General features: G+C 55.9%; 1 protein-coding gene across 6 annotated transcripts in view; it reads left to right on the top strand.

The window, feature by feature from the left end:
* Window positions 1-14,564, top strand: part of ACOT11 (acyl-CoA thioesterase 11) — a 52,382-nt gene that overhangs the window by 14,430 nt on the left and 23,388 nt on the right. For 4 of the 6 annotated variants that reach the window (XM_047723919.1, XM_047723918.1, XM_047723917.1 and 1 more), the window contains exons 2-3: window positions 13,059-13,269; window positions 14,105-14,174. In XM_047723919.1, coding sequence (XP_047579875.1) covers window positions 13,131-13,269; window positions 14,105-14,174 — 209 coding nt within the window. In that variant the 5' untranslated portion in view covers window positions 13,059-13,130. Of the gene's footprint in view, window positions 1-2,963; window positions 2,970-8,079; window positions 8,206-13,058; window positions 13,270-14,104; window positions 14,175-14,564 lie in introns of those variants that run through there. The other 2 variants (XM_047723922.1, XM_047723921.1) reach the window with 2 other exon arrangements.

The raw sequence follows: 14,564 nt of genomic DNA, 5'->3' as shown, positions 1-14,564 counted from the left end.
ATCATGTTCCTTTGCTTGTTTATTGTCTATCCATCAGAGAACACATTTAATGTTGTATTCCCAGTGTTTGGAAGGAATGAATGGGAGTTTTAAAAAGATTGATGTTGATCCTCAGGAATCAGGGGCCTCATTCTAGCCTTGGGCACCCCTGTTTGCTCTTGTTTTTTTTTTTTTTTTTAAAGATTTTATTTTTTAAGTGATCTCTACCCCCAACGTGTACCTCAAACTCAGAACCCTGAGATCAAGGGTCACATGCTCTCCTGACTGAGCCAGCTAAATGCCCGTTGTCTTGGTTTTATCTCATACTGAAACCTCTTGTCCTCTGACCCAGCCAGCGTGGAGACCTGTCACTAGGCCACACGTAGCCCTACTCCCTAACTGTGCCCCTCCTGCCTGGTTGTCTTCCCATGCTACCCCTCCCCTCAGCTGCCGCTCACAGGGCTGGGGCTTGTGCTGCCCACCACACCCCAGCGGCCGCCCGCCTCCTCCCTGTCACTGTGTGGTTCCTGCCCGAAACACGTCCCCACCCGCAGCACAGCCGACTCAGCTGAGGCCGCTTCTGCAGATCCAGCCATTAAGCCAGAGCCTCCCCAGCAGCCTTATCCCTTCAAAGTGAGGGCGACAGAAAGACAAAAACACAGGCAGATACCATGAATCTTGTCCATTTCACCTGCCTGGTCCCGTGTTCGTATGTTACCGCCTTTCAGGTGGGCGTCTGCAGCCAGGCTTGTCTTCATCCCAGCCGTTTGATCACATGCTGAACGGAACAGACAAATGTGGTACCCCAGTGGAGACCCCTCCAGGTTCAGTCGAACACATTTTCACGTTTTTACCGAGGGTTTACGATGTTCTGGCTCTGTGCAAATGCAGACTGCACAGAACATGTCCATTCCTGCCTCATGATCTCTTCCCTTGTGCCTGGGATGCTGTGTTCCCAGTGAATCCGAGCTGGTTTCCAGGGATCGCTGCCTTCTCTCCCTTTGGGAGGGGTCTCGAGACTTTCAGAGGCCTGGGAAAGGAAGTTTCCTGGCAACCGCCGCATCTGCTTCAGCTACATGTAGACATCCGTGGGAGGCCTCTGTGGAGGGTCACAGACTTTGCCCGTTCAGCATCTTGATTCGTGGCTGAAGTGAAGCTCTGGTAGTTGGTAGACAGTTGGCGGCTTCAACGGGCAGAGATTGTCACAGAGCAGGGCCGAGAGGCCCGTCTGATGTTGCTGCTGATGCAGCTTCCCTGCCCCTCTCCTCTCCTGCCAAAGCCTGGGTCCTCGTCCTCATGCTCTGTGTGCGCTCTGCAAAGGCCACCTAGCCAGTCACGCAGGCATCTCTTACTCCCAGGGACTGCACAGTCTCCTCCTAGCCAGGGCGATTTCCTGGGTCGCTCATCAGGGCCTGGATTTGTAATAACATGAAGGGCTGACACTTTTTAATTACTTTCTCTGGGTCGGAGTCTGTGCTAAGCACCTTGCACATAAAATCTCACTGAATCCTGTCAGTGATATCATCATGCCCATCTTGTAAATGTGGAAAGTGAGATTTACGGTAGCTGAAGTAATAAAGGGCTTCGGGTTATCCAGGGAGACAGGAGGGGCCAGGATTCCAACACGGGTTCTGTCCACTGGGCCCCTCTGCAGCCCTCCTGTCAGTTCCCTGGCCTTCCTGTTTTCTTCCTTCTCTCTCTGCCCTGCTCACCCTCTCCTCAACACGCCTTTCTTGAATTCCTGAAAAGGTCACCTTGCAGCTGGAGAACTCGGGGCTCAGGGAAGGCTGTGGAGTGTGGGGTGCCTCCGTGCACTCCTGACCGTCCGTGTACCTGCTCAGGGCAGTAGCCTCTGCCAGACCCCAGGCCCAGCAACGTGGCTCTGACCTTCCCACCTGGCCCGTCAGGCCTTCCAAGCAGCCTGTTGAAGTTGGCGGTTCTTTGTGAGGCCCATTCTGAGGCCTGGTTCACTCCTTGCCAGTGTAAGGAATGCATCCGTGGATAAAGTCACAGCTTTATCTATATAAAGGGCACTCCTTTGCTTTGGAATGGTTTCTTGAATACTTTTGGGGAGGAAAAGTTGGTACGCTCTGAGAGGACTGCAGACCCCAGGGAGGGCAGGAGAATGGGGGGTATCTGGGGCCTCTTGCCTAAGTGTGGGAGAAGGGCCCCCCTGCCTAAGTGTGGGAGAAGGGTCCACGCCTGCCCTGGAGGATAGGACCCCATCCCTCAGCACGAGGGGCCTGCAGGGGCTGGAGAAGCAGCTGGGGCCTCAGAGGGACTGTGGGCTGACAGCTTCCTGGGGCAGGAAGTGCCGGCTATGTGGCCAGAATCCCTCCTGCAGGGGCTGAGAGCAGCTCAAGCCTGAGGTATGTGTGCAGCAGGGGAGGTAGGAGGGGGCCCCTTCCTGCCCTGTTACTTCTCCCTCTTCCTCTCTTCTGTTCCCTACCAGCCTCTGTGTAACCTCTCTCTTCTTCTCCCCACGTCCCTCTTCTGTCTCTTTCTCCCTCTCCCCCTTGCTGTCCTGGAGGGGCTCGGGGTACTTGCGGCTGCTGTGCCCAGCTCCAAGGTGAGCGGGCTTGCTCGCAGGATGGTGGGTGCCTGTTGCCATGGTGACCCAGAGGCAGATGGGGGGCGCTTTTGGAAGTCTGGCAGGGAGGGTGGGGGGTGCCGTGCTGAGGGGAGAGGCTGGGCTTGTTCTCCCCAGTCCCTGAAGGGCCCACCTTACTGCCAGGGGCTCCAGCATGGGGCTGTGTACCATGAACGTGGGTCTCTGGCTGGGTGCTGTCTGAGCGTGTTCCTTGAAGAGCTACCTAGTGTGGGCCAGTCGTACTGGGGGTTGGATTGCCAGTGTTCCGGTCCCTCCTGCCTCTTCCTGGGGTTTGCTGGAGGCTGGGGAGGGAGGTGGCAAACAGCCCCTGAGGCCGGGAGGCAGCTCCCAGTGTGTTGGGTGGGACTCTGACAGGCAGCCCGGCTCCTCACCTGGAAGGGTCCCTGTCAGAAAGGAGTGAGCGCCTGTCTCTGGGACTGAGCAAGCTCCTGCTGGATGGCCACTGAGCGGGTGGGGTAGCCAAGATCACAGACCTGGAAATCTTGCTGACCTGAGGTTTCCTTGCACTTCGGAGATCTGAGGGTTTACAAAGGACAGTGTTCAGCTCTGAGAGCTTGCTGTTGCCTCACTAGGGGCTGCCACCCCCCCTCCCTCCCTCCCGGGCTGCTGGTTCTGTGGGACCAGTACTCTGACCAGGGGAAGGGGCACAGATACCCTTGCTGTTTTCTGCAGAGGGAGTCAGAGGAGGGGAGCTTGTGCATATGGATTCTGGAAGGGCCCGTGGCTGGTGATGCAGCAGGAACTACCCTGCCTGGCAGAAGAGAGAGGCCATTACAGCCAAGCTGCCAAGCAGCCCCAGCCTTTGGGGGAAACAGACTTGAGTTCCTGTCCCAACTCTGCCATTACTGGCTGGGCAGTTTTGCACCTACGTGCCTGAATGTGTGTGTGTGTGTACAAGTTCTTGACCCTTTCCGAGCCTCTATTTTCCCGTCTATAAGCTGCAGGTAATAGCAAAGCTGATGACTACTGGAGCTGTGTGAAGATGAAAAGGGATAACACGATAATGCCCACGACGTACTCAGCGCAGTACCTGGCGTGTAGTAAATACTTAAAGAAGGGGGTTGGCGATTTTCTCAATCTCCTTGGCATGCCTACCCCTGTAGCTTTAAAAACGAGGAAACTGGGGCCAGCGAGATGAAAACACATGCTCCCCTCCCATAGGTCTTGGGTCTAGGGCACACTGCATGGACCTCGCCCAGTCAGTACGGAGGGGCTGGAACGGGGGTGCGGGCTGAGGGGTCGCACAGAGCTAGACCTTGGTCCTCAGCTTCCCCACACATTCATTCATCTCATTAATCTCATCTGATGGGGGAGCGGGTTCGGAGGGGTGGGGTGGTGTGCTCTTTTGAACACCTGAGTAACGGCGGCAGGGGGAGGAAGCGAGTTCCGGGGCCCCTGTATATCTGAGGGTAGGTCCGGGACTCATGTGCCATCTGCCTGCCTCCGGAACCCACTGGCCCATACCGCCTCCACGCCCCACGTTTCTGTTTCCCCAAAGTGAGGAAGAAAGACTGCTGGCATTGGTGGTGGTTTAGGAAAGACAAGTCCTTGTCCGGCCAACTGCCCCCTCACAAATGCACAGCACTTCACAGTTAGCCGGGTGCCTTGGTTTGGGAACCTCCCTTAATCCTCACTCTACTCTTGGATGGAGGTAGGGTGGAGGTATTTATCTTCCCCCCATCCCCCCAAGGAGGAAACAACTTCTCAGTAACTTACCCAAGGTCTGCCTGTCTCTAAAGACCTTTGGACAGAGATCTACCTGTGCCTCAGTTTCCCCATCCACACAAGCAGGCGACTGTGATCAATCTCAAAGCCCTTCCCACTCTCGTGGTGGAAGAAGGGTCTGTTGTGTAGATGGAGGGGAGTGCTCTGTGGTTCAGAGCTGGGGGGCCTGGACAGTACTTGGGACTACTCTGGGTTCGGGTTGTCTGTGTATCTTGCCAGGGACAATGCCTCCAATATTTGTCCATGGGACAGATGAGGTACGAATTGGAAAGCATTCAGAAAATGCCCTCCTTACCCTGGTTGGCTCCTGGCAGCCTTCTCAGTGGGATAGGGGGAGTTTTCAAGATGACCGGGCTGTGGGTAGGTGTCAGATTTCAGACGAAGTTATTTTTACCCTTGGGGGTGGAGGGAGGCAGGTGATGTTTAGGCTCTTTTCTAGAATGGGGTGAGGGGGCAGGGGTGGGAGTTGGGCCTCACCTGACCTTGTGGCTGGCGTTCTCCCCAGCCTACATGGGGTGACACTAGTGGAGATTGGGGACCCACTGAACAAACATTCATTTGGTCCACAGCAAGCCAGGCACTTTGCTGGGTCCTGCGGACACCAGGAGTGGAGAGACAGGGCTCCTTCCTGGTGGGTCTTCAGATCCAGGCCACCCAAATACTCACACAGTTTGTTGAACATTGTTGGCAGACGGCATTAGAGAGGGGAGGTACGTGGTGCCAGAAGCATGAGAGTGGGGCAGAGGTAATGGATTTGAGAGGTGAGTAGGCTTTGCAGAGATGAAGAGTGCTCCAGGCACAGGGAACAGCATGGGCAAAGGGCCTGTGGGGGGGGCAGCACACTCTGTGGGGCTGCCTGGGCCTTGGTAAGGAGTTCTTCCTGGAAGTCACACCCTTCAGGGTTGGAAAGAGTCTTGAAGACTATCTAGTTAACATCCCACTGGACAGATGAAGAAACTGAGGCCTACACATCTAAGAACGAAACCTATCATTTTTACTATGCCAAACATGCCTGCTTCCAGTATCTTTTTTTTTTTTAAAACGTATTTGGCATTTTACATTTATGTTAAACTAGCAGACCTACCTGATGTTCATCCAAAATGGTTTCTCATAAGAATTAAAAAAAAAAGTAATTTATCAAGGTGAAATACACATAATGTATAATTCACCATTTTCAAATACACAGAGCAGTGGAACTTGGGACATTCACAATGTTGGGCCACCACCGCCTCTGTCAAGACCCAAAATATTTCCATCACTACGAAGTAAAGCCCCCTACCCTTTAAGAAGTTTCTCCCCTGTCCTCCCGTCCCCAGCCCCTGGCAAGTACCAGTCTGCTTTGTCTGTACTGGAGACTTCACATAAACGGAACCATGCAATGGGTGACCTTTTGTGTTGGGTTTGTTTCACTCAGGATGATGTTTCTGAAATTCAGCCATGTTTTACGTATGGCTGCTTTGTTCCTTATGTCTGACTAACGTTCCATTGTATGTAAGACCACAGTGGGCTTATCCATTTATTCACCAATGGACGTTTGGACCGTTTCCACCTTTTGGCTATGGTGAGTAGTGCTGTCGTGAACATGGGTGCGGCTTAATTTGTTGGAGTCCTTGTTTTCTGTTCCTTTGGGTCTCTACCTGGGAATGGAGTTGCAAAGTCATACAGTGTTTCCGTGCTCAGCTTTCTGAGGACCTGCCAAACTGTTTTTCCATAGTGGCTCCAACACCTTCTATCCCGCCCCCAGCAGCATACCATGTTCTCCAGACCCTGGCCGACACTCGTTATTGTCCATGATTTTGCTTTAGGCATTCTAGTGGGTTCGCTGTCTTTTAGAATCCTTACTGTGAGCTCGGGTTCTTTTATGTATCTTTTAGACAGATGAGGAAACTGAGTCATGGAGAGGTAAAATAACTTTTTCCAAGGTCTTCTGGGAAGGATGAGCTGGTAAAAGTTCCATTTATGTTTACGTAAGACAACTAAACTGAAAATGTCCTGTGAGACTCTGCTTCTGAAGGACGGATGGGGCTACCCTGAGGAAAGCTTGTCCTTACCTCAGAGTTTCTATTATGCCCTGTATCCCTTCTCCCTTCCTCATAGGGCAGGACTAGAAGGCCAAAGGCCTTCCCTTCCCCCTCTTTCATGCTGGGAGAGCGTAAGAGCTGGCTGTCAGAAGTGCCTGGTCAGCCCACGCCAGACTGTGAGCCCTGGACAGAGACTCAAGGCCGTGGCCTCTGTTCTCCTTGGTCACTGACCGGCTGTGTAACTTGGAGTCATTTGCTGCCTGCATCTTCCCCAGCCCCAAGGCCCAGTGAAAGTTCTGTAGAGATGTAAATGTGGGCTTTGGCTGCGGGTCCGGGATTGCCATAAACTCTACCACTTCCCAGGGGCTGCTCAGAAGCAAGGTATCGGAGTGGGCTCAGCAGTAAAATGGGTAGAATAACAATGCCTCACAGGGCAGATGTAAAAGTTACTGAGATAATCCGTAGGAAATGTCCTAGCAAAGAACTCCATATATAGCAGGTGTTCCATAATGGTCGAACCGAGTGAATGGCACATAGGAGGTGCTTCCTACAAAATACTGGCTTAATTTTCTACCTTTCCTTCCCCAGAATCTTGACAAATGTCAAGTGCCAACATGGCCTGTAGCCAGAAGTAAAACGAGGATGTTTGCAGAGGGTACCAGGGACCATTATTTATCCTATAGAATGCAGGTGTGATCTGATATAACACGATAATCAGAAACCTACGGAACAGCCCACGCGTGTCCTTCTCCCAGCCCTTAGGCTGGCTTCCTGGAGGAGAGCTCTTTCTTTTTATCTCTGAGTTTGGTACCCACTGCTACCCTTTCCCGCCTTGTTTCATCTGCTGGGAACCTTAAGACAAATTTGCAGTTCTCCGAGGCAGACTTTTTGAGCAACTGAATTCCTAACATAATCCTCTCTTCCCTTATTTGGTTCCTCGGCTTTGTTTGCATTTTGGCTCTGGGTGCCTGGGGGGTCTGTGTGCTATGGCAGTGCAGGCTGCCTCAGAGCCTTTTTTGGGAGGGAGGTAGGGAGTAGGCTTGAAGGGAAATTTGGGAGGTTGACACATGGTCCGGCTTTGCTGGTGGGGAAACTGCTAGGAGGACACCCTGGTTTCTCTGAGAGGCTGGATTCCCCCTTTGTGGGGACAGGCCATCTGGTTTGGACAGCTTCCTTTCACTGATCGGAGTGGCCTGGCTCAGACAATCAGGTCTTTCATGGGGCCTGGCCAGTGGCTCCTAGAGTGGCCCAAAGGTGCTTCTCCATGCCTGACTGCCCACCGCCCCCAGGCCGGCTTTCTTATCCCCACCCCCTTAGGAAATGGGGAGGGAGGAACAGGGGCTTTGCAGTCTCCTATCCAGGTGGAATTTCTGTTCCACTGTCACTAGTTTGAATTCTCACAGAACCTCTCAAAGGGGCTCACAACCTTGTCCCCTCACTGGGTTGCCCTGAAGTTCTGGTGAACCCAGGTCAGAAAGTATCATATAAACACTCAGTGTGAACTATGGTTGGGTCTCTCCCGGCTCTATTTCTGTAGAAAGCCCAAAATTCAGCTTTAAATTGCTAACATTAAGTGCTCTATCAATGTTCACCCTAGGATGGGTGTGTTCTAAGAGCCTCAAACACTCACTCTTGTTTAATTTCATCTCTACAATGACACTTAGAGGTAGGTCTTATAATCCCATTCTTACAGATGGGAAAACTGAGGCCCACAGAAGTTGAGCAGCTTTCCCAAGGTCACACGAGTTAGTTGTGGAACTGGACTCGAACCCAGGGCAGGCTGACCCCTAAGGCCTGTGTACAGACAGCCTCATGTCATGATGGGTTGGCTGAGAGGTCACGCAAGGCTACTACTTCCTGCCAGGACAGGTGGGTCTCCTCTGCTGTAGGCCTGTTGTTCCAGATGGTTCTTGAAGGCACTGAGATCTCTCCGTTGGCTGGTCTCCTTTCCTGGCTCATCACTGTGGGCCACACCCTTCTCCAGGAGTCTTCTGTGGTTCCTGGAGACTCCTTGGCCCCTCTCCATCTGACTCCACCTAGTGCTCTCCCTCCTGCTTCCTTTGGCCCCATGGGTCACATCACCCAAGCCGCTGTCATTTCACTCCCCCTTTCCACTGTTCTTATGTCCTTTTTGCCTCATTTTCGAGCTTCAGCTCTAGGGCCATCTCTCACATTTTCCTTCCTTTTCCTTTTCCGTAGGTGTTTATTCGGCACCTGCTCCATGGCAGGCCTGAGTCTGTCCCTGTCCTGTGCGAATGCCTGTCTGATGCGGGAGGTGGCTCACAAAACAGTGACCACATGGCTTGGTTAGGGCTGTGATAGAGGCACCTGCTCCATGGCAGGCCTGAGTTTGTCCCTGTCCCTGTCCTGTGTGAATGCCTGTCTGATGGGGGAGGTGGCTCACAAAACAGTGATCACATGGCTTGGTTAGGGCTGTGATAGAGGCAGCTGAGGATGTGGGGCCAGGGAGGCCCTAACTCTCTCTGGGGAAGCTGTGGTGGGAGCTTGAAGGGGGTAGAGGAAGGGCTCACCTAGCACATAGGACAGATAAAGGGATCCTAGGCAGAAGTAGTGCCCACATGGTGGGAGGATGGAGCTGGGTGAGAGTGGTGCTCTGAGGAACGGCGTGTGGCCTGGAGCTTATGAGAGCAGCTGCAGGAGCCACAGAGTGGGGCCTCTGAGTAGTAGAGAGCCATTGAGGAGTCTTGAGCAGGGGAGGTATCTGGTCAGGCTTGCTCTTCAGAAAGGTCTGTACGGTCCTAAGGGACAGAATGAAGTCCCACAGTGGAGGGAGTTACAAAGACTGGGCCTAGTATCCCTGTAAGGCAGGGTACGGAAAGTTACGGTTATTGTTTTGGTGGATTTGCTGTTCGGAAACATGTGCCTGGTGCTGGAAGCTCGAAGAAGGTGCAGAGAACGGAGGCCTGTGGACAGGAACAGTCTAGTGAGCTAGCAGTGCCTAGGGGGGGCCCGAGTTGTCACGGTAAAGGGGGGCCCTGAGAGTTTAGGGGGGTGGGTCCCTGGGACTTGGGACTTGGAAGAGAGAGGAAGTCAAGGTTAAGTCTGTTGGTGTGGGGTTGCTGTAACAGGAAGGCTCATCCTGGTTCCCTGGTGTGACCCAGGGCCAGACTTTCTGTGTGCGTCAGTCTCCTTAGCTCTGAGGGGACTGGGTGAAACGGCCCCTCCTGACCTGGCCCAGCAGGTCTGTGACATGGCTGTGGCCCAGGAAGAAGGACACAGAGCCCATGGTGTAGCCAGTCTGGGATGACCAAATCTAGCCAGGTCTGCTGTGGTCTGGGGCCAGTGTAGGCACATCTGCCATCCGAGAGGGCACATCTCTGACCCCCAGATGCCCTTCCCACCTTCACAGCGGGCTCTGCTCTCCCTGTCAGCTGTCTTGGCTCAGCCTGGCCTGGCTGCTCCAGGCCCTGACTCCATCTGGGGCCTCTGCTCTCCCTGTGACTGGCCCTGGGAGGGGTGGCCTGGCTCTGGGGCCCCATTGGCCAAACGTTGTCTGGGCTGCACACGCCCCTGCCTCCCAGGCTGGCTGCCTGCCCACCTTGGGGTAGGAGGCGGGCCAGCCTGGCTTGCCATGACGTGGGCAAGACTGCCTTGAGCCAAGGAAGGAGTTGGAGTCTGAGAGGCCATGCCTGGGGGCAGTGGCGCTGCTCTGTCCCTTCCACTCATGCTCCAGCCCCCGGGGCTCTGTGCCCTTCTCCTGGACAAGAGCAGGGGATGGCCACCATGGATCTTGTCCCTCAGTTTTCCTGAGAGCTCAGCCCTGCTCCGAGGAGCACGAGGTTGCCTGTCTGACAGTGACGGGACCTCCCAGCTTTCTCAACAGAAATGTCAGCTGGGCCTGCGAGAGCCCTGCAGGGGTGGAGTCCAGTCCAGTTGGGGCGTGGCAGGACTGGGGCTGCCTTAGGAATTGGCAATCTTCCCCTGCCCCTGCCTGCCCAGTGAGTGACCGATGAAGCTCAGGAGGGGCGGGGATGTGCTCAGAATCACCACGCACTGGAGGCCCAGGACTAGGATTTGAACTCAAGTCTGTCTCTGCTTGTCCCTCCACAAACCTTTGATGAGGTCCTACCGTGTGCCAGGCCCTTCTAAGCATGAGCAGTAGTGTAGGGGCTTTTCAGAGGGAACAGACCAGTTTATCTTTGTTCTCTCAATGTTTGGTCCAGGGCACAGGGGAAGTGCTCGGTGAATGAATGAATGAACAAATAAGGCAAAGATTCTGCCTCCTCCGGGCCTGTACAATCCAATGTGAGGGTAGTGACTCCTTTTCATGGAACAGGAAATAGGAGGCTGGTGGGAGTGGAGACTGACCAGGTGAGAAGCAGAGGGAGGACTGGAACTCAGGTGTCCCACTTGCTGGTCTACTGCTGTTTCCATCCTCACTTTCCACATCTGTAAAATGGGGTCAATAGTTCTCATACTCTGCCTTCCTTGCGAGGACCTGATGAGATGGTAATACAAAAATCGGTTTGTGAAGCAGGGACATTGTGTGTCGGGCTTCCTGTGTGCATGCCTGGAACTGCCCAGAAATCCCACCTGGTCTGCTCCCTTTCTTCTGACCACCTACCCTTAACATCTTGCCTCCCCCATTTTCCCTAGCATGCTCTGTGGCTTCTTTCTGGAAAGTTCTGCCCAGAACCCCTGGCCATGGGACGGGTTTGGGAAGAGTACAGGGGACTGGAGTCTGCCTGCCTCCTCCCTCTGCCATCTCTCACACCCAGAAAGGCAACCGCACAGCCGCATCTATGCAGGCCTGCAGTGCACAACAGGCCGGAAGTGCCTTGGCAGTGGTTACCATGGTGATGGGTCCTGCTGCTTGGCCACCATAGTGGCCTGCCAGATGCCGGCAGGAGCCCGGAATCCTGGCAGCCTGGCACCCTGCAGGGCTCTTCCCAGGCTGAGCGATCCTGGGGCTGCCCTCACTCTCTCCTTGACATGGAGCATGGTACCTCAAACCTGGGGGCTCTCTGGAATGAGCTGCCTCTCCAGGGACCCAGAAGCTGTTCTAGGTCAGAAAGGCCTGGTTCGAATCCCAGTTCTGCTGCTTGGGGGGTCCACGACCTGGAATGAGTCACCTTGGTATGTTTTGAATTTATTGAATTGGCTGTGGGAGCCTCGTGGGGGAAATTATCCAAGGAGGACAGACCGCAGCACAGAGAGCTGTCCTTGCCCCTCTCTGGGGCTGTGGCAGGGTCAGTGTTGGGGCGTGGCAGTGGGCCATCTCAGCCCCAGGAGCAGCCAGTGCAGTGTGGTGGTAGGACCTCAGGCTCTGTTGCCAGACCTTGGGTCACAGCTGTGCTCCCCGCTTCCTGGAGCCCCACCTGCAGACTGAGGGTAGCAATGAACCCACCTCAGGGGTTTGTCATGTGGCTCCAGTGGAATTTGTACACACCAAGTGCTTAGCGGAGTATTTGATCCCTAGTAAATGTGATAGAAATGTTTGCTGCGACTGTTACCCGGGCCACAAGAGCTGGGACTTGGGTCATTTCTCTCACACAGGCAGGGGTGCTCAGCTCTCGCTCACAGCCTGTTAGGGAGAGCAGGCCAGAGAGCTAGGAGGCCCCATTCTTCATCCCAGCCCATCCAAGGCACTGCCCTGTACGTCCCATCCCTTCTGCTTGGGGACAGGCAAGCGAGGCCCTGGTAGAAACTCCACCTCCAATTCATGAGTCTGAGGCCTTCCTGGGCGGCTCCTTCAGCTGGCAGCTGCGGCAGCCTTGGCCTGGATCAGACAGCTGGTCGGTGGTGGCCTGGAGCCCTCCGGGTCAGGAAAGCCAAGTGCCAAGGACAGACGAACACCCAGTGAAGGCGCCGCCTCTGAGGTCATCCGGAGAACGAGGGAGCCTGAGGAAGGGCGCGCTGGGGGGGGGGGACATAGGAGCTGCTTCTGGGAATACTTTATTGGGAACAGAGGCCTCCCTACGTGGAGCGGGGGGACCTTTCAAGAATGAAGATCAATCTGAGGCAGAACTTTAGCCAACTGGCCCTCCAGCAGAAGGGAGGACTGAGCTTCCCTCCTCCTCCCCTCAGGTTCAGCCAGGGTCCTGCTAACACGGAATTGGTGGCCAGAGGGAAACTGGGCAGAAATGGTATCCAGTGAGCACCCTGGCCTCCGAGAGCCTAGGCTGGAGGGGGGTGGCCACTGCTGGAGTTCGGGGCTGGTAGGAGGTGGCCCCTGGGGTGTCTCTGCTCCGGTGGCCCCTGGGGTGTCTCTGCTCCCCCTGTGGCCCCTGGGGTGTCTCTGCTCTGGTGGCCCCGGGGTGTCTCTGTACCCCTGTGGCCCCTGGGGTGTCTCTGCTCCGGTGGCCCCTGGGGTGTCTCTGCTCTGGTGGCCCCGGGGTGTCTCTGCTCCCCCTGTGGCCCCTGGGGTATCTCTGCTCCCCCTGTGGCCCCTGGGGTGTCTCTGCTCCGGTGGCCCCGGGGTGTCTCTGCTCCCCCTGTGGCCCCTGGGGTGTCTCTGCTCCGGTGCCCCGGGGTGTCTCTGCTCCCCCTGTGGCCCCTGGAGTGTCTCTGCTCCCCCTGTGGCCCCTGGGGTGTCTCTGCTCCGGTGGCCCCGGGGTGTCTCTGCCCCCCTGTGGCCCCTGGGGTGTCTCTGCTCCGGTGGCCCCGGGGTGTCTCTGCCCCCCTGTGGCACTCAGGTCTTGGGACGGTGGGCCTGGGAGAGCTTGCAGCAAGCTGACCTTTCTGTCCCTGCTGTTCCCCAGGGCATCGCCTCTGTGTTCTCGAACCGCACATCCCGGAAGTCCTCCTCTCACACGGAGACTGCCGCTGGGGCCATGGGGGACAGCGGGGGGTACAGGAACCCCACGGAGGTGCAGATGAGCCAGCTGGTGCTGCCTTGCCACACCAACCAGCGTGGCGAGCTGAGTGTCGGGCAGCTGCTCAAATGGATCGACACCACTGCCTGCCTGTCCGGTGAGGCTCTGCCGGGCACAGGTGTGCTCCCTCGGGCAGCCCCGCCACCCGGACGGGAGGTCCCCATGATCAGAGATGGTCACCGTCCCCTCCAGGCACAGCCCTCATTCCTCATCCTGCTCTTTGCTCATGCTGTTCCACCTGCCTGCAATGCCCCTTCCCAGTTCTTGATGCTCAGCCTGGGCCTACCCTCTCCCCACAACGTGCGTGCAGCTCTGAGGGCTGGCCTGCACCCTTGGGTCCCTGCTCCAACAGAGGGCCACCTCCAGTGGGGCTGCTTCAGACTGGCCTGAGGGTGCCATGAGCTCCCTGCTCTGTAGCACGGCTTGATGGGGGCTGGGCAAGGCAGAGTTGGGCCCTGACCCCGCCCTGGGGGCAGGGGAGGGATTCTGGGGGGACTAACGTGGCCACGAGCATAGTCCCGAGGGTGAGAGTGACTCAGGCATGGAAATGCGGGTGATGTCCACGGCAGAGGCGTGGCTCCTGGGAGAGCTGGGAAGTAGAATAGCCCAGGCTAATGACTCAGTCATTGAACAGCTGCTCACTGGGGGTCTCCCGTGGGCCACCTGTGGGCCAGGCACCATTCCTGGACTGGGGCCCAGCAGTGAACGAGAGGGACAGAACTCCTGGCCCTCAAGTTTCAGTCTCACAGCAGGGAGAGATGCCAGACAGACGATCAACAGACAGGGTTGGGGGTAGTGAGCGAGGTGGAGAAAGTAGAGGAAGGTGGGGGTGTGGACCAGGAGGCACAGCCTCAGCTCGGGCCACCTGACATTTGCTCAGAGGCCTGGTGACATGGGGATGCTGCTAATGTATGGCTTTCTTCCAATGCCAGCCGAGAGGCACGCTGGCTGCCCGTGCGTCACCGCTTCCATGGACGATATCTATTTTGAGCACACCATTAGGTAAGTGGCCCTACCTACTTCTTGGACCTCTTGGTCTGCCCACCATGAAGCTAGGGCCCCTCCCCCATCTCTCCACCTGGTCGGCCTGTGAGCTGCCTGGAACCCTGGAACCCAACTCGACTAACCAAGGGCCTCTGCGGAGCAGGTACAGACCTGTTTGCGGGGGCTCTGGGAGACCCATGGACTGGAGCTGGCCTGTCGCTGGGTGCCGTAGGGTGGATTCCCGCAGCCAGGTTTGCAGTTGGACGTTGCTGAGGCAGCATTGTGGGGTGCTGTGTGTCTCTGGGGAAGTCAGTCTCTTTCTCTGGGCCTCAGTTTTCTTATCTGCCAAATGGAAGGGAATAGACTTAATCGGTGCATGTCCTTTGGAACTTGGGCATTGTCTATGGG

This window comes from Lutra lutra, chromosome 4 (genome assembly GCF_902655055.1).
Source record: "Lutra lutra chromosome 4, mLutLut1.2, whole genome shotgun sequence".
In the NCBI taxonomy this organism is placed as follows: Eukaryota; Metazoa; Chordata; class Mammalia; order Carnivora; family Mustelidae; genus Lutra; species Lutra lutra.
Note: the sequence above shows the minus strand (reverse complement) of the source record. Positions and strands in the feature narration are given on the sequence as shown.